We start from the raw sequence: 20,018 nt of genomic DNA, 5'->3' as shown, positions 1-20,018 counted from the left end.
TTCGGCCCACCGAGTCTGTGCCGACCATCAACCACCCATTTTTACTAATCCTACACTAATTCCATATTCCTACCACATCCCCACCTGTCCCTATATTTCCCTACCACATACCTACACTAGGGGCAATTTACAATGGCCAATTAACCTATCAACGTGCAAGTCTTTGGCATTTGGGAGGAAACCGGAGCACCCGGAGGAAACCCACGCAGACACAGGGAGAACTTGCAAACTCCACACAGGCAGTACCCAGAATTGAACCCGGGTCGCTGGAGCTGTGAGGCTGCGGTGCTAACCACTGCGCCACTGTGTCGCCCCCAGAGGGGATCACGTACTTTGTCTCGAGGCAAAATGGCTCCTTTCGGAGCCATAGAATCCAAATAATTTCCTCTTTATTTCAACTCCAAAAGTTAGACCTCAGTGGAGTTGAGGAGGCTGTGGGCTTCTCCAGCTGAGAAGGGTGGACTGGGTTGAATGCTGCTTATATGCCTCTGCAGATACTGGATACCCATCCCGTCCATACGAATGGCCTCTTTCCTACGCTACAGATGGGTTCTCTGGCTAAGGGTACCCAGGCTTTAGTTCCACCTCAACTTGTGCCAGTAGAGTAAGTGCTCAGGAATTTTAGTTCAATGGCATTATAAGAGCAAGAGAGAAAATTGGAGAACAGAACACCAGTAATATGCATTGCAGTTGTCGGCAGCTTAATACCCTAACTCGAGATTCAATTGCAGCTGACATTTAAGTTCTCCTGCCCTCACTTGATAACTTTTTAGTAGCTTTTATTAGTTCAACTGCTTGGAAGTCTGTAGCTCTCTAGGGATGGAAGGAAAGTTGGCAGTATTAAGCTCCACATTTAGTGCACCTCACAGCATGCCATTTGTGTATGAAGAAGTCCAAAGGTCAGCTTGTCCCATCCTCTTTGCTAGTGCAAAAGTCGGAACTTAAAGGAAGCAAAAGAGGAAAAGATAAGTAAATTTAAAAAGCGTGCAGCCTAATTAAGTGGAAAAAATTGGCACAGGTTGTGAACAGCTGGTCCTTTGAATGATATTGCTAAATCCAAACCACGGTTAATTATCAACACTACAGTTGGAGGCCCTGCAGCAACATTTGGTGACGTTCTCTGCAATATTCAATTTACTGTGCATTTCTTTTTATGCCCTGTTTAATATTCAGAAAGCTCTGAGGAATATCAGAGGTTTCTACAGAAGCATTACTCATTCAGAGGTTTCGCCTTGTGCTTTGATTAGCAGAGTGCGGACAACCTGTTCAAGGTTGTGTTATTAGAAATATTATAATTGATGTCACTGAATTACAAGTTGATAAAAATGAGAAACCAAGTTGGTTATGTAGCAGTATAATGGACAGAATCGATCCTATTATTTGCATTTAAAATGTTAACATTCAGGAGAATATCTGATTCTAGCATAAACCTGTCTTAAAGTGAATCATTGAGTGAGGTATTATCAGTAAGTTCTATTTGTCATATGGCTGTAGTTGATTTGGCTAATCTTTCTTTGCAACCTCTGATGTGTATCCAAACAGATGATCGCATTCCTTTATCCAATTAGGTGCCACTTCAGAGAAAACAAAGCTTTCGCCTCCTGGAGGCACACAAGCACTTTGAGGCTACACAGAATTTACAGCACAAAAATATGCCATTTGGCCCAACTTGTCCATACTGGTGTTTATGACTTCACATGAAACTGTTCCCATCCATTTATCTTACCTTACCAGCATAATCTGCAACTCATTTTTCTCCTTATGTTTTTTTAAATTCTTTCATGGGATGTGGGCATTGCTGGCATGGCCAGCATTTGTTGCCCATCCCTAATTGCTAGGCTATTTAAGAGGGCAGATAAGAGTCAACCACATCGCTGTGGGTCTGCAGTCACATGTAGGCCAGACCAGGTAAGGAAAGATTTCCTTCCCTAAAGGACATTAGTGAACCAGATGGGGTTTTACAGCAATCAATGATAGCAAGCTGCCATGAAACTCAGACTAGGGGCTGAATTTTACGCCCCCCACCAAAGAGCAGGAAGGTGGCGGGGTGGGGGGGTGGGGGCGTAAAATGGAGCGGGAGGCTCGGGGGGCCTTTCCCAACCCATTCCCGCTTCCGCCACCACTTTATGCAGGGTGGAGGGGGCGAAAAACTGCCTGCCACCCCAGGCCAATCAAGGCCCTTAAGTGGCCACTTAACGGCCAATTAAGGGCCTTCACCCTCCGCCATGGGGATTTTACACCTGGCTGGTTGAGCAGCCGAGGCCTGAGAGAAGCCGCCTGACAAAAGCAGGCGGCTCTCTGACGGCCTGGCGGGGCACTCATGATCAGACACCCTGTGCCCGATGGAGGGCCGCCCCTGCTGCCATAACCACTTCCAACACGCACCCCTGTCCCCCCAATTGACCACCCTTGCCTCGCCGGGGCCTGATCGATCACCCTCAGCAAGACAACAAATACTTACCTGCAATCCGGGGCTCCCCGACATCTTCCTCACGAAGCTGGGCTGCAGTCCCAGCAGTGGCCACCACTCCCGGTAGCGCTGCTAGGGCAGAGAGCTGCCAGCCCGCTGATTGGCCGGCAGCTCTATTAGGCTGGACCTCCTGCCTCAAGTGGGTGGAAGTCCCGCCTCAGAACAATTAAAGGCCGGGGACCCGCAAAATGTGGTCAGATCCCCAGACCAGGCAGAAACAGGGTCGCCACCCGACTTTTCAGTCAGTGGACGGCTCCCGTCCACCAAGGGTAAAATCCCAGCCTAACTTTCAATTTCAGATTTTTATTAATTAATTGTATTTAAATTCCCCCACTTGCCATGGTGGGATGTGAACCCACGTCCCCAAGCTATTAGCCAGGGCCTCTGGATTACTAGCTCAGCAACATTACCAGTACATCACTGTCTCCCATTTATCTAGTTTAAATGCATCCATACTATTAACTTTAACTGCCCCTTGTAATGGCGAGTTGTGTCACCTGAGTTCAGTTGGGAGTCTAAATACAAATGCATTGCTACTAGGATTTAAACAAAAAAAGCCATCTCTCAGAATAGTAATACATGCCAAGCCTTCAGCCTTGCCCCTTAGAGCACTATTCCAGGAACGTGAGAGGTGAGTCCAGGCTACCCAGGAATGAGCTCCAGAGATGCAGCTGGCAGCATTTCCCAACTAGGATCAAGCTGCCATGAGACAATGGCCTCGTCATTTCCATGAGCCTTTTGTAGAGCATGAGCAGCCAAACACCTCTCATGATCCTGGCACACAAGTGAGACCTGGTAGAATCTCAAATGTAGGGAAAACAAAAAAGCATGGGTAGATACCCAGGAAAAGCATGGTGATGAAAAAGTAGATTGATTGTGTTTATTTTGGAATTTGCTGTAATTTAATAGATTGTGTGCTGTCGTGGTGCTTTCTTATTGAAGGAGGTTAGAGCCATATGGAATGGGTGTATTTAAACGGTGCTGATATCACTCAGGTTATGATCATTGGCACAATCATGTAGGCGCATAAAGAGCTGATCGTAGTAAAATAGGTAATGATTTGAGGAAATGATCCTTAATTTAAAGAGGGTGAGAAGGAGGTAAGGCTTGTTGTTGTAGTTGTAGCATAGCTAGGGCATTTGTTGACAAAGTCTCAGAGTCTGGATAAGGTCCACTCTTATTATTTACACATCTATGTTTACACTCCCCTCAAGCCCCTCTAACTAGCATCCTTCGTGCTGTTACTCTCTTCTTCTAAAGTCCATTACCATGTGACTATTACACAATCTTCACAGTGGGAAGGGTTGCTCTCACTGTCTTCAGCATTAACCCTTTTAGGTCTTTATACTACAAGGCTGTGGTAGACTTAGCTCCACAGAAGAGAAGACTTCAGTGAAGCCATGAGTTGTGATGCCTCTTGCAATAAATGCTGCCTGAACATCCTTTGCTCCATTCTGTGGTTCCGGTCCTCACCCATGATAAGGACATACAGGTGTATTCCCATACAGAACGCCGTACCTACTCCTTTGAAGCCCTGACAATGAGTAGTGGATGTGCAGGTGGTGTCTGAAAATTTGCCAGTGGTCCAACGCAGTGAGAAGCACTTCCAGGCATCTAGTTTTGGGGGAAATCACTAGGGAGGAACTATTGCTACCCTGAGACAATATCAGAAGATGTAGCTTGTTTTCCATAGAAGGTATTGGTTCAAAGTTCAGATTAATAAACATCAAGCTCCATGTTAAATAACAGATACCCTGATAGGGGTTCTTGGATCCAGTATATTATTGATAGAACACAGCTGGTGTTTTATGGAACAATAATCACCAGGTAACAGAAAGTAATCCATGAGTCAACTTATTGTACCAGATATTACCATGGCATAGGAATAAACAGAACAAAAATTCATAAGCTTAAAATTCTGGACTTGTGATTGTCTCCTTGCAATATGAAAAATATTACTTATGGTTGTAAAAAGAACCAGTCTTTAAAAGTATGGTCCGTCGGTTAAAGGAGAAGGCAGCCAATATATTTATACATGGATAATCAAATATTACTAGCCTTCTCCCTGGTTTTATGGAGAAATGCAGGTCGAGTAGGTTAAACAAAAATTTTTGGGATGGTAGATATGGCCAGGAAATCCTATGTATAATGCATACCTGGGTACCCTATTGTCTGACTGTTTTTTAAAGACAAAATAACTGATTCACAGGAAGCCCACTAAACATGGAGCTGAAAAGCAAGCTACCAACCACTTCACAAAACCCAGTTAGATGCATTAATGATTAGAGAGAAGTTCCTTTTCCTGCAGGATAGTTAACATGTAGAACAAATTCCCAGTATCGATTCTGGGCTAATTGTCATCTTTAAAAAGGAGTTGGATCGATAGTTATGCAGAAGTAGGATTCAGTGTTTTCGAGATATTCAACAGCATGACCTGATTTTGTTTTTTAAAAAGTCAGAGATAATAAAGTAAATAATCAACAGGTAGAGCGAGTCCACATTAGAATAATGATACATAGACCTTGGATGGAAAGGACTTGGTGGATAGTGTATCCTTTCTTTCCTTCTAGTTTTCTTGTGTGTAAGAATGCAAAAGGCTTCATTATGTGTTACAGATGTTCCCTGTTTTGAGTTCATAATGCATACAGTTTATAGATACAGTGAAATGACAAAATAAAATATGTAATTAGAATTGCCATATTTTGTCAAGTATAAAACAAAGCTGCGTATGAAGCATGAGTGGTTGGATCATTACTAGGATCATTACTAGGATCATAGCTTGAGGCCTGATGCTTTTATTTAAGCTGCTGCTGAAAATTCTTTGAAAACTTTGATAATGTTAAGTGATTTGGCAGCATGAGACACTGAAGTAGGTGAACAAAATGGTGTTGCCACTCCCTTTAAAGAAAAGTGTCCAGTTTACACTTTAGAATATTCCAAACAGCAAACCTCTTTAGCCAGAGCGTGGTTAGAATATGGAACTCACTACCACAAGGAGTAGTTGAGGTGGCTAGTACAAATGCATTTAAGGGGAAGCTAGATAAATACATGAGTGAGAAAGGACTAGGTTATTCTGATAGAGTTAAATGAAGAAGGGTGGGAGGAGGCTTATGTGCAGCATAATCTCCAGCATGGACCTATTGAGCTGAATGGCCTGTTTCTGCACTGTACATTTTATGTCACTGAAAAACTAGATAATCTGGTGTGAACTTAATGGTTGATACCTTTATTATGAACAAGATTAGATCAAAATGAAATGCCCACTTAAAGTATAAGTAAAAAATGCTCTTCATTTGACTCCACTCTAGATAAGATGAGCAAGGTAAGACATTCAGCCTGAAACAGAGATAGTCTGCTGTTCGCTTACTGTCACCATCCTTCTGCTAAGTCATGCTTAATTCTAATTTCCTCTTCGTAGGTGAAAACAGAATTCCGAGCTGGTTCAGCATGAGAAATAAACATTGTACAAAAGGTGTTCTTTTATGGAAGAATACAAGCAATGAAAAGCATGCAAATACTGACCATGAGGAGAGCAGTATATTCTCAGAACCACACTCCATTTACAATCAGAACTTGGCTCAGTTTTGAAATTGAGGAAGGGCTACATGCTGTCTTAGCACTAACACATTGCCTCATCATTTCTGCCACTGTGACAAGTTACTGTAAATAATATGTTGTGGACATTTTAAACAAATGTGCCAGAGTCTCAGGAATCAATCAGGAGCTGTCTCTTCGAGGAATGTTAAAGGTGAGGGCCCCCTCCTTTGGCTATAGTATGGCTTTTTTTGCCAGGGTTCACATTCCACTGCTGCCCTTAAATTTCAAACAGTTGCTATGGACCACATAAATCATACGGCCCTTTTCAGATCAATAAAGCTTTTTTCTGCATTCCTTGGCATCCTTTGACATACTCACTTCAGTCCAAGCATTAAATATTGTTAAGATGATGTCGGCACATCTTTAGGAGAAGAGACGTCATCATTTTATTTAAGGAACTCTTGAACTAGATTAGGTAACTCTGAAGATTTGTGTCTTTGTGAACCCTTGTAAATGTGCTACTGTGCTAAGGCCTATGTCCAGTGGAATCATCACATTTACAAGCAAAAGTCAAGTGTTTTGCTTTTTGTTTGTTAGGTGACAAACGGGAATGATTTAATCTAAATCACTGCAAATGTGAATTAGATGTCCATTGGAAGATTAATTACAGCATAATGAGCTTACATAGGCAGTTTCCATTGTAACTGTGAACATAGGAATTTAGGATGGAGGAAATTGAGAGGAAGTACACATAAACATAAGAGCAAAATTCAACTTTAGCAGGAGATACAAAACAGACGGTAGTGGACTGGACACCATTATATATCCATTACTTCATTGGAAAGGTAAATCAGGCAGGGTACATCACAGGCAGCTGATTTTCCAGCATATGTTTTGACCCTCCTCTGAAGTTACATGTTACCCCCAACGTATTAATGTATTATATAGACAGATATATCTGGACTTTATATTTGTAACGCCAACGTGTTTTGTGGAATGATAATTTTCTTTGGTCCACTGGCTGGAAATCTGAATTTATAAATTTTTTTAAAGACATTTTTAAAAGACAAGCTGCCAGCAAAGTCATTCTTTCAGTTTAAAATGATCAATTAATTTGCTACACTGTATCCTACACTGCGATGCTTGTGAGGAGAGGGACAAAATGTCTGCTAATATCCCAGCAAGAACTAAGATCCAGGAAGTTTAAGGAACTGTTTGTTCTCTTTCTTTCAGCAAGCAGATAATTGATATGTTTGAATGACTGAGTGACTGTAATGCGACAAGCCCCTCCCCGATCTGTGGTTTTAAACTGGTGTTTTTCTCTGCAGCAAAGGAGAAGCTTTTGGACTCTGAAATGAGCAGACCCTAATTGGGGGTCCCTCTCTCTCTCTCCAATCCAGCTTGAAAGCTTTCAAATCCTGCTTGTTGACTGACCACCTTTGTATACTCCAGCGTCAGTCCAAAACCCCGTTGGGGAAAATCATCCGCATCACTATCTCCACGAGACTCACTGAAGCACTCATCTACCTCTTTAAACAGCATTCAAATGTGCAGAAAAAATGGAACTAATTGTAGTACCTTCCAGAGCAGGACTGTCACACAGTACAGAAGGCATTTTGATAGGGACTATATCCCGCAACCATCTGAAGTGAATTCTTTGCATGAACCGCCTATGCCAGGGCAGTTGTCAATTTGTACTTTGCTTGGTCAGTGAAGATTTTATGCAATATTTCATCAATCAACATGTGATTCCTTTCACAGAGCCCATTGCTGAAAGGACTTTCAGCTGTGGTATTCATAACCGTAATGTTCATGTTTTCACACATGTCTCTGAACTCATCATTGGCAAATTCCCTCCATTATCAGTCAAAAACATAGCTGGTGCCCCAAGACCAGTCCATATCCATTTCTCCATGATTTTATCTGTAATCACCCTTTTGTCTTTGCTATGAATTATTATAGAATGACTAAATCTAGTAGCTAGTTTTTTAAAAATGTAGAATGAAAATATTCTTGTCTTTCTCCCATACCTTTAATTCTGTGGCAACTGCCTTGTTAAAGTCACGTGCCAATGGAAGGCTGACAATAGGACGTGATGATGTCCTCCGAAATTTTTTACAGATTTCACACTTTTCACCAATCCCTTCTATTATCCTCATATACTCTTCATCAATCACACCTGCATCTTTTAGCAGTGTTTTTAATCTTTGACAAGAAGGTTGAGCAAATTATTTGTGCAACTTTAAGACAATTTGCTTTTTTTCTCTGATTCTTATCACCTGCTGCCATTAATACTTCTCTAACACTTTGACTAGAAACATCAGGCTTTGTTAAAGGGATACGATAAGGCCCTGACTGGGTATACTGCAAGTTCACTGACTTTCCAAAAACAATTGTCTTTTCATGCTCCATATCAATTTTTATTTGTGCCTTTTTCATTGAAATTTTATTCAACAGTAAAGGTATCTCACTACATCAGTACAGATAAAGTAGTTTACTCCAGCTATTTTACATGGAATTATTACTCTCTTCAGTAATTCAATGTGCTGTCATCACCAAACTGAAAGCTGGTAGAACTTTTATACTCCCTAACCTTGTGTCGATCCTCACTACTGAGTGAATCCAGGTAATATTGTAACCAATCAGTTCCACACACTGTCAACGTGCAAGTACTATCTAATACAGCATAGTTGAACCACGCCACAACCCTGGCACGTTCATCATATGATGAAAACTCTTTGTGACTAGTACAATTAGTTCAGATTCATTAGTATCTTAAAAGCAAAATACTGCAGATGCTGGAAATCTGAAATAAAAACAAGAAATGCTGGAAATACTCAGGAGGTCTGGCAGTATCTGTGCAGAGAGAAGCAGAGTTAATGTTTCAGGTCAGAGACCCTTCTTCAGAACTGACAAATATTAGAAATGTAAAAGGTTTTAAGCAAGTAAAGCAGGAGTGGGGCAAGAGATAACAAAGGTGAAGGTGTTAATAGGACAGGGTCACATAGAATAACTGACCAGAAGGTCATGGAACAAAGGCGAACGGTATGTCAATGGTGTGCTGAAAGACAAAGCATTAGGACAAAGCATTGTGCACTCCAAGCACAAGCATAGAAAAACACATTAAAAAAAGCAAAACAGTGGGTAAGCACAGTGGAAACAAACTAAACAAACTGAAAAACCTAAAATAAAATAACCAAATAAAAAGGGAAAAGAAAATATACACTAAGCATAAAAAGGGGGATCCGTCATGCTCTGAAATTATTGAACTCAATGTTCAGTCCAGCAGACTGTAGTGTGCCTAATCGGTAGCTGTTCCTCGAGCTTGCGTTGATGTTCGTTGGAACACTGCAGCAATCCCAGGACAGAGATGTGAGCATGAGAGCAGGGGGGTGTGTTGAAATGGCAAGCAACCAGAAGCTCGGGGTCATGCTTATGGACTGAGCGGAGGTGTTCCGCAAAGTGGTCACCCAATCTGCGTTTGGTCTCCCCATTGTAGAGGAGACTCTTCGATCTCAGAATTCTGTGTGCCATGTGTTATTTCAAGGACTCCGCTCCTCCACTTTGGGCAGTTCATTGCATAAAGATACTTTGAGTCACACCTGAAGTACCTATTAGCTGTTCCTTGGGCATTCGTAGGATTCAATCGCCTATTATTGCTGTTCCAATTCTGTCTTCCCTGTAATAGTCAAACCTACTCAAGGTGCTTTTATCCTCAATCGTCCTGTCTTTAACTCTTCCATTGTACTTATGCCTGCATCCAGTATCTGAACCATTTCAAAATCCAGTAATAATTGAGTCCTCCATTCTTTGTGTCACCACAGAATGCCCTGTTTGTTCTACCAAGGCTGCAGGAAATGACAGTTTCCCCAGGAATTTCAGCAGACATCTGATCTAACAGGGAGTCTTTTTCCAAGAACCGACCCCAACTAGAACCAGGAGCCTGTCCATATGCGAACCCTAGCACAATCTAACAATTTAGCCTACTGCTGCTCCTGTGTTCATATGTCCTATGTCCTAACACTGAACCAAGGATCTTGAATTTGAATTTCCTCAATCTTCTATACAGTCTGTTAAATTCCATGATATATTGCTCCACTGAATAACCATCGTTGTCTGAAATCTATCAAAGTCTGACCATGACTCATAAGCATTCAATAGGTCATCTTCCTTGTAAATTTCATTCAAGAATTCTAACAGAAGATCCAAACCTTCATCAGTATCTAACTGACAGGCATCCAGTTCACAAAATACTTTACTTCTGATTTTACTTTTGGTAGGGACGTAACCCATGTCCACATATCCACTTCATTCTTCCACTGGCCATTGGTTCAAACTCAGAGAATATCGGAGGGTAATCATACCCTGACAATTTACACTTGCTTTCTGCCATATTTTTCACAATAGCCCATGAGATTTTCATTTTCTATGTAAAACAATATTCATAGTTTCCAACCTTCAGCTTTAGACAACCGTCCTCTGCTACTATGTTAATTTCCAGAAAGCTTGTTGTGGAAGGATGGTGCTGGAGCCTATCTTTACTCAGATTCGCATCTTTTGTACAGAGTAAAAGGTTTACAAATATGTAGCTCCTCACTCAAAAACCCTTCACCAATCTCAGTAAGTGTCTCCTTATAAGTGCTCAAGTAAGACCCCAATTAACACCTTCCACCTCATATAATTAAACAATTGATACACAATTAACAACCGTCTGACTCCCTAAAGCCTGTCAATCATCTACAAGGCAGAAGTCAGGAGTGTGTTGGAATACTCTCCAATTGCCTAGATGAGTGCAACTCCGACAATACTCAAGAAGCTCGACACCATCCAGGACAAAGCAGCCCACTTGATTGGCATCCCATCCACCACCTTAAGCATTCACTTCCTCCATCACCAACTCACCATGGCTGCAGTGTGTACCATCTGCAAGATGCATTGCAGCAACTCCATAACGCTCCTTCGACAGCACCTTCCAAACTCATGACTTATACCACCTAAAAGGACAAGGGTAGCAGATGCATGGGAACACCACCAACTGCAGGTTCCCCTCCAAGTAACTATCCTGACTTGGAACTATATCGCAGTTCCTTCACTGTCGCTGGGTCAATATCCTGGAACTCCCTTCCTCACAATAATGCGGTGTACCTACACCATATGGACTGAAGCGATTCAAGTAGGGGGCTCACCACCACCTTCTCAAGGACAATTATGCATGGGCAACAAATGTTGGCTTTGCCAGCGAAGCTCACATCCCATGAATGAATAAAGAAAAAAAAATCAATATTGATGGGTCTAAAATGTTTAACATTATACAGAATTACTAGTTGGAGTCTACCTGATGCCTACAAAATTTTGTACTGTCATAGTACTTGTGTAAATTGGCCTGGAAGTAGGGGGAAGAGGGAAAATATTTCAAAGATATTTTTCACCTGGCTTGCACATTAGTGCTCAACTTCAATTCACCAGTAGCATTTTGCAACATATATCAGGTATTAAAACACATGGGTAGTGCTAGGAACAAATTAAGTTCCTTAAATAATATCCTAACTCTTCTGTACCATTCATGAACCATTTGCAGAGTTCAAAATCCCAGCCTTGAAGACAGAAAACCCTCTGCCACATTCACAATATGTATGTATTCATTGCTCACAATAGTACAACAACAACCTTTATTTTTATAGCACCTTTAACATAGTAATACATCCCAAGGTAATTCACAAGGGAGTTATCAAACTAAATTGACACATAGCCACATAAGGAGATCTTAAGACAGGTATCTAAAAGCTAAGGGAAAGTGGTAGATTTTAAGGAGTGTATTAAAGGAGGAAAGGGAGGTAGATAGATGGAGAGGATTAGGGAGGGAATTCCAAAGCTTAGGGTCTAGGTACCTGAAGGCATGGCCACCAATGGTGAAGTGATTTAAAATAGGGGATGCGCAAGAGATCAGAATTGGAGCAGTGCAGAGATCTCAGAGGGTTGTCAGGTTAGACGAAGTTACAAAGATACTAAGATAGGGAGGAGTGAGACCATGGAATGATGTGAAAGCAAGGATGAAAATTTTAAACTCAAGGCGTTGCCAGAACGTGAGCCAATGTAGATTAACGAGTAGAGAACTGATGCCTGAACTCAACTTTGGTGACAGTCCACCTGTAGGAATAATATTCTGTGCATTTTTAATACAGAACATGGTATTAGAGAATGAGTGAAATGTAAATATTTGTACTAAACTCCTTGTCTCCAGTTGTTTAAGATGCCATCTTGCATTTTAATTTGGGCCACTGCAGAAAGGGTAATGCAATCATCAAAGTGTTAATAGACCATCTGTGTTCAACAGGGTGTCTCTATCTGAAAAAGTGGCACTCAAAAGCCAGTTTTATGACTTGAGAAAGGACAACTTTTGAATGTGCCACTCATGCTAAAGAATGCTGAGAAACCTGCCCTTCCTCCAAAACATTTATGCATCTGTCATTTGAAAATTTCCAATGATTGAGTGCTGAGGGTTTTGAAAAGCTTGAGTGCATTCATAAAAATACATTTCTGAAAATAAAGATTTTTTATTCATAATGTTATCCTGTGTCCCTAACCTGCAGAAAGCTTCTTACCATCAGAGTGATGAAATTGTTTCAGAGTTTTAAAAGTTATGCAATTACAAAGGATATTTTCTCCCGCCTCAAAATGCTCATTGCATTTACAATTTGCGACATACAGGTTATTTTACCAGGTTAAGGTGATTGAAGTTTTGAATTCCACATCATTGGAATGCATGCTCATGTTTTATCTTTTCTTCTTTAAGTTTACATTCACACTCTATTCTTTTGGAAATAATTTGTTCAAATGCATTTCCACCATTTTGAGTGGGAGTTTGAAGCATGTTATGTTTCTGTTTTGTGACTGTTTATTTGTTGGATACGACAGAATGGAGATGCTGCAGAGTGCTGATGCGATCAGATGGAGCCTTAATTGCAGCTTGGCTCCGCTTAGAATTTCTCATTAAGATAAATGGTGTTGCACTGGGCAGGAATCTGCCTTGAGGAAATTAGAATGTGCATTAATTTCACAAAACATTCCAATGGTGGTCCTCTGTCATAAAGGAGTTCTTTTAGAATGAGCTAAAAATTCCTGCATACAAATACAGTCTGAATTCCTAGACTCCCTAAATGGCAGCAGCAATGAAGAGTCCACTATCATCTTCACAGTAATAGGGGCGGGAAATCTATCTTTGAAAATGTTCAAAACAGCTTCATTTTCTGTAGCAACTGAATGAAGTTGTGTTTTTACTGGCTCAACTTCTAGAGATCCAAAGTGGACCTAGTTTTGAATTGGATTGACTCGTCCCATTAAAAATAAATGGGAACACGCTGACGGATAGGGAATAAAATGGTCTCCTGCCACACCCTGTAATTTGTTTTCTGTCATTATCGTGAACAAAATAACAAAAGAAATAGTTAACATCACTTTGTACCATAGTGTTAGTAAGTGGTTCTTGGCAGTTTAGTCGTGAATACAGTGGTGACTTCCTATCTGTATTCTTGTTCTCTGACAAACTAGCCAGTTGTTTTTTAAGTGAGAATTCTGTGTCCTTCCAATGCCTGTTGCTTAGGACAGTTTCTTTTTTTTCCAAAAATATACTTTATTCAGAAAACTTTATAAAAAAATGCAGTACAAAATAGTTCAAAACAGTTCCAAGTTGACAGTCCAGAAAGTGCAAAAGGAATCAGTTTTCTTCAATACAGAACGTTAGATGCCTCACAATCCCTCCATTCCATTTTACATGCAATGTACATTTGCATTACACAGCAAAACCATATTTTGGTGCATACAGCCCGAGAGGTTTTACATGGGTACCAGCCCCTCGGTTCACTATGGCGGGAGGACCTGACACAGTGGCCTTTCCCCATTGAGCCTTTGCGGCGTCTGCCCCAAGCTTTAGTGCGTCCCTCAGCCATAGTCCTGGACCTTGGAACGTGCCAGTCTGCAACACCCGATCATGGACAACTCTTTGCCCTGGAAGACCAGCAAGTTTTGGGCAGATCAATTTCTGTGTGTTTTTGCCTCAGCGGAGTGGGGGCAGGGTGGGAAAATACAGCTACGCCCTCCAACACAGTAGGGAATCTCATGCATTTTTCAGTAAGATTGTACCTCCTCTTTTGATTAATAATCACTCCAATTCTGCAGAGCTGAAAGCAAAGCCGAGGGATCAAGGCACCAAACTGATGTTTTCTTGAGTTTGGGCAGCTGAACTCAACCCCAACAGAGCTTTTTTAATATTCATTTAAGGGATGTGGCTGTCAACCAAATGAGCATTTACAACAATCTGGTAGTTTCATGGTCACCATTACTAATGTTAGCTTTTTAATTCCAGATTTATTTATAGATTGAATTTAAATTCCCCCATGGTCATGGTGGGATTTGAACTCATGTCCCTGCATCATTAGTCCAGATTTATGGATGACTGGTCCAATGATATAAACACTCTGCTACCATTCCCTTACAGTTGCTTAGTTAGACTCACACACATATTTATGGGGCAACCATCAATGTGATGGTATCCATAAGACCATTATATTCTCCACTTCACACCTGTTAACTGGGCAATTGTGGCAACTAAATTATCATGAGTACTTAGTGTGTTAGACATAATTCCCCGCAGCTTGTTTTAATGATTAAAGGGGGAAGAAAAACTATTCAGGCACAAAAAGGTGCTTCACTTCTTTTGGGGCTTAACTTAATCTGCCTTACAGGAAGGAACTCACATGGTAAGTGAACTCCAACTTGTGAAGCAATTAATTTCTAAAGAGTTGCAAAACTTTCAACATGATTGTGACGCAAATGTAAAGATTGATGCCACAAGATGTTTAAAATGTGAAGCAGACCTTAATTGTGTAAACACTGAAAGACAGAGATCTTTTTATTGTAGAATCATAAAATCTTCGAATGATACAGTGCAGAAGGAGGCCATTTGGTCTATCGTACCTGTGCCAGCTCTGTGGCAGAGCTTTCACTTTGAAAGGTAGAAATTGCACTTATAGTGCCTTTCCTGTCCTCAGGGTGCCCCCAAAATACTTCACAGCCAATCAACTACATTTTGAAAGGTAGTCACTGTTTCACACAACTTGAACACAGCAAGATCCCACAACGAATAAATGAGATGAAGGATCATATGATTTATTTTGGTGATGTTGACTGAGGGAGGAATGTTGATCAGAAGAACATCTGCTTTTATTTGCATAGTGCCAGGGGAGCAATCACATCCATCTGAACAGATAGGCAGGGATCAGTTAACACTTTGTCTACAAGGCAACACATCTGACAGTACAGTGCTGCTCAGCACAGTATTTTAAGGATTGGATTTTGGGCTTAAGTCATGGTGTGGGACATGAACACTCAACCTACTGGCTTAGACTAAGAATGCTACAACTGAGCCAAGCTGACAGGTCTTTTATTACAGTTGGGAAACCCAAGTTGCTGAAACTTTCTTTCAGCTGCTGCTCCAATCAATAAGGAAGCAGTTAGATATCACACTGTTCGATGCCTGATGCTCTTCTAGAAAGTGTAGTATGTCATCAGATGCCCCTTCTGTCCCATCCAAGCATTATACTGGAATGGGAGGAAGACACCTATTTATGTTAGTCCATCAGATGTAACTGGCTCTCATCCATGGTTCCTTTACATAGATGATGCCATTTCATTAAATTACATCCAGTTAGCACTTTGTAGAGTAGTTTCCTTTACCCTGTGGGGTATCAGTAATAATCACTGTCATTTTTCTATTTGTATAGTTTTATCATTAAGATTTAAGAACATATTTGTAAACAGGGCTCCCCCCCCCCCCCCCTCCTTCATTAAAATATGCCATTTGCCAATAATACTATGCACATATGGCCCATAAAAGGAGTGTTGTTACATATGTGTAATCCTATCAAAGTCAATATCTCCAGGCTGATGGTTAAACTAACATTTATCATCTTGTTCCTCCAGGCCATTGTGATTGCTGGAAGAGACATTTACCTTTCACAAGAAGCTATTTAGAAGGCTTAAACTTCCCAAAGATAACCTGCAACCAACTGTGAGCGAGTCAGCAGACCGACCGTTAACAGAAGAATCTAAAATGAATTTCATCAATTTGAATTACCAAACCGTATATTCTGAAGAAGATCGTAAGAAGTTTTTAAAAAATGGTTGTTATATGCAAGTCAACAAAAGGAGATATAGGAAACGATTTCTCCGCAAAGATGGAAACTGCAACATCCATTTTAAACGTACATTTAGTGAATGGGAAAGTTATTTTTCCGATATCTTTACTACACTCATAGATCTCAAATGGAGACAAATGTTTCCGATCTTTTCTCTGTCCTACATACTGTCATGGCTGTTTTTTGGTTTTGTTTACTGGATCACAGCAGTTGTCCATGGAGATTTGCAGATTGAGGAAGAAGATCATATGCCCTGTGTTGTTGAAGTTCACAGCTTCACTGCTGCTTTCCTGTTTTCCATCGAAACACAAACAACTATTGGCTATGGATCTCGCTGTGTGACAGAAGAGTGCCCTTTTGCTGTTTCTATGGTGACTTTACAATCAGTGATAAGCTGTTTAATTAACGCATTTATCATTGGCGTTGTAGTGGCCAAAATGTCTAAGGCTAGAAAGAGAGCTCAAACAATAAGGTTTAGTAACAATGCGGTGATAACTGTAAGAAATGGGAAACTCTGCATGATGTGGCGGATTGGAGATTTCCGTGAGAGCCACATCATTGAAGGTACTGTTAGAGCTCAATTACTCCAATTTAAGGAGTGTGATGACAATAAATTGTCCATGGAGCACCAGGACTTGCACATAGACACAGGCAATATCATCCTTATTAGTCCTGTCACTATTGTACATGAAATAAATGAAGACAGTCCACTCTATGACCTTAGTAAGAAAGACTTAGCTGAAGCTGACTTTGAAGTCATAGTTACATTTGTCTATTCTGAGGACTCAACAGGAAATACCCATCAGTCTCGGAGCTCGTACACACCTTTGGAGATCCTATGGGGTCACCGCTTTAACGAACTTCTGAAAGAAAAGCCAAATTACTATAAAGTTAACTACTCCCAGTTTCACAAAACTCAAGAAGTGACGACGCCAGATTGCAGTGCCAAAGAGCTGTCTTCCATATCGGAACATAGCATCAATGTGCTCACAGTGGCTGGATTAGACAGCGAAGATGGGAAATGTGAGAGCACAGTCATTCCAAGTGACAATGGAGGGAATGGCGAAGGACAGTATGTGTACCAAAAGCCTGCTTTTGTGTTCAGAAGCCTCTCCATGGAGTCAGAACTTTGACTCTTGTCTATTACTACTGCCCCTTTTGAACACTGCAATAGGATTTTTGCAGCATTAAAAAAGGGGAATTAGTGATTCAGAAATAAAATGAATGAAATGACCTTTTGACTCCTTACATTTCTGTAATTCTGATTTATAATTCACACAGGAAGCATTCAGATGCAGCCTCCTCACTCTGTATCATCACAGATAATAATTATAATGAAGAGCCCTTTCAAAGTAAATGCTAACGCTCCATCATTCTCAAAATTTTACCTTCATCTTTTGTTTTACAACAGACAGTATACAAATTGTCAAATCTTCAAAAGATAATCACAGCTAGAATCACAAAATTGGATGCGAGCACCCATTTTCTCATTGTAACAGGTGCTGTTCTGCGCATGCACACCTCTGATGCTGGCTGTGATGGATGCCATTTTGGTGTGGGCATGCTGAGAGCCAGAAGTATGCAGAGTAGGCATGACGTCAATGAGCATGTATCGCTGATTTGATGTCACCGCAGCCATTTTGGGGCTCAACACTCCAGCTAACCCCCTCCTTTAACCATGCACATCTGAGCGTACATTCAGCAGGAGGAAGGAACCATGATCAGCACTATTTAAAGGTTAGCTACCGATTGATTTCTACTGGCTTTTGCTGTGATTGTAAATGTGTTTCGTGGTTTGCAATGTTTTTAAAATTGCTGAAGTCTACAGGAAGTGGTGTAGCATGTGCTGAAGGACTTTGGCCTGACTTCAAGGTTTCTGCACAAACTACTTGCTCTTAGACATAGGTGCAGTAGTTTGCATTCCCCTTGACCTACAGCATGACAGGGAGAATGAACAGAAGTGACACAGAACATGACAAGCTGCTGGAAGAGGGAGAAGCAGGAGGAGGGGTGAGCGGCTCTCAGCAGGAGACTATATCCAGCTAGAATGTTCAGGGAGCAATTTTCCTAACTGAACCTCAGCAAGTAACAGTGTGTTGAACATCTCTGCTTCACTAAGGAGGTCCTTTCTGAAATCTGCCACCTGCCACAGCCATAACTGGAACCTCAGACCAGGGTGAGGATGGCATCGTCAATGACTGTGAATGTAACCATAGCCAAGAAGTTTTATGCATCTGCTTCCTTTGTGGCTGGAGCAGGTGATATTTTTAACATTTCCCAGTTTGCTGTCAACTGTTGTAGCGAGGAGATAGCACAACAGAGGTGAACAGATGGAACACTACAAAGGAACATTGAAGGCCATACTGAAATTTTGCTGTATTAACCCTGACACCTGCGAAAATGCAGCCACCGACAAATCATGAAGGCAGCATGTTGGTTTGAATGAATTTCAGGTTGCAAGATCCGGCTGCCTAGCATGAAAGGTATCTCATCTACCAACCTCTCCTGACTTTCAATGTGATATGTGGTTCAGGACTGGGCTCTTCTCCCACCAGCATACTCACAACAACTGAGACTCACCAATCACTTTAAAGGGAGACCCAATTGTATGTAGAAATCTAACAGAAATAGTACACTACATAAAACTTACCTGCATCACTAGCACCAAGAAGAACTTTCCATTACGAACAGCAGCCCCAACACCAAGTTTCTACAACTAAATCTTCATGTGATGACAACACCAAAATTTAAAGCCTGGGGTAGTCTCATGAATTTTTTAATTCAGTTCCCTTTCTGGTATTTTCAAGCTGGATGATGGACTCTTCCAGAGAGATCTGAGACAGCGAAGGTGACACAATAAAGAATATTAAAATATCCTCACTATGTACAGTAAAGCTTACTGGAGACGGAATGGTAGTTGTCTAGACAATGCACTTTTACCTTTGGGTTTCAATACATTTCAGATTGATAGGTTAAAAGTATCTTCTGTTTGTTATAAGGGTCTTACATGAAATCTATTGAGACTGCCTCAATCCGGTTTGTGGTAGGCATGGAATCAAAACTGTGACTAATTTGCCAATAATGGCCAATCTCACTCAGCGATGAGCTGAGACATGAAATGGAAAATGCGACACTGGTGCCCCGAGGAGTGCTGTTCCCAATTTGGAGCCAAATCTGCTGCAGAATAGACAAAACTTTATTCATATCAAATTGTGCTTTACCTGACTTGGGAGTGCTTGATGCTGACACAAGCTAACTGAAAAGTGGGAAAGACCTTGTTTTCGACTACTAACATTCCTCACTTAAATTGTGCAAAATGTACTTTAAATCCTATTTTAAATCTAATAAAGAGAACTTGCTTGTATAAGTAGAATGCACAATAAGAACAGAGAATTATGCAGATTTTTCCATTTGAAAAAATGTGATGAAGCTCCGAATGAATTTGTGTGTTTTTTCAATGCTGAATCATTGTCCCCATAGTCACCCTATATAAAAAAGAGGATTCGGAGTTTGAATAAGGTTACTGATGAACTGGCTGGGTCTGAAAGTGTTAACCAAGAGACTCCAGTTTTCACTGTGCTATTTCAAAACCACTTAGTGATGTCAATCGGACATTTCCAATCCAACCAAATCTTCATCAAGCCCTAATTTTTGTTCCTAACATTGGTCTCTATTCACAAGCCTTTTCTTTTTGTGCCAATTTTCTAAAATGCTACTTTTTCTACGATGCTTCTGCAGTTTCCCACAAAAATATTCTGTAAGCGATCGCTTTCAAAAATAATGTTGGATAACCAGATTTTATCTATAGCTTTGCTAAT

At 40.9% G+C, this 20,018-nt stretch overlaps 2 protein-coding genes across 5 annotated transcripts in view; both read left to right on the top strand.

The window, feature by feature from the left end:
- The window catches only part of LOC137384377 (inward rectifier potassium channel 16-like), a 178,614-nt gene extending 159,028 nt beyond the window's left edge, over positions 1–19,586 (top strand). For all 4 annotated transcript variants that reach the window (XM_068058330.1, XM_068058331.1, XM_068058332.1 and 1 more), the window contains one exon: positions 15,986–19,586. In XM_068058330.1, the coding sequence (XP_067914431.1) occupies positions 16,116–17,333 (1,218 nt within the window). In that variant the 5' untranslated portion in view covers positions 15,986–16,115 and the 3' untranslated portion in view covers positions 17,334–19,586. The remainder of the gene's footprint in view (positions 1–15,985) is intronic.
- The window catches only part of LOC137384376 (inward rectifier potassium channel 2), a 211,211-nt gene that overhangs the window by 159,026 nt on the left and 32,167 nt on the right, over positions 1–20,018 (top strand). The gene's annotated exons all lie outside the window — the stretch shown is intronic.

Source organism: Heterodontus francisci, chromosome 26, assembly GCF_036365525.1.
Source record: "Heterodontus francisci isolate sHetFra1 chromosome 26, sHetFra1.hap1, whole genome shotgun sequence".
NCBI classification, from domain to species: Eukaryota; Metazoa; Chordata; class Chondrichthyes; order Heterodontiformes; family Heterodontidae; genus Heterodontus; species Heterodontus francisci.
Note: the sequence above shows the minus strand (reverse complement) of the source record. Positions and strands in the feature narration are given on the sequence as shown.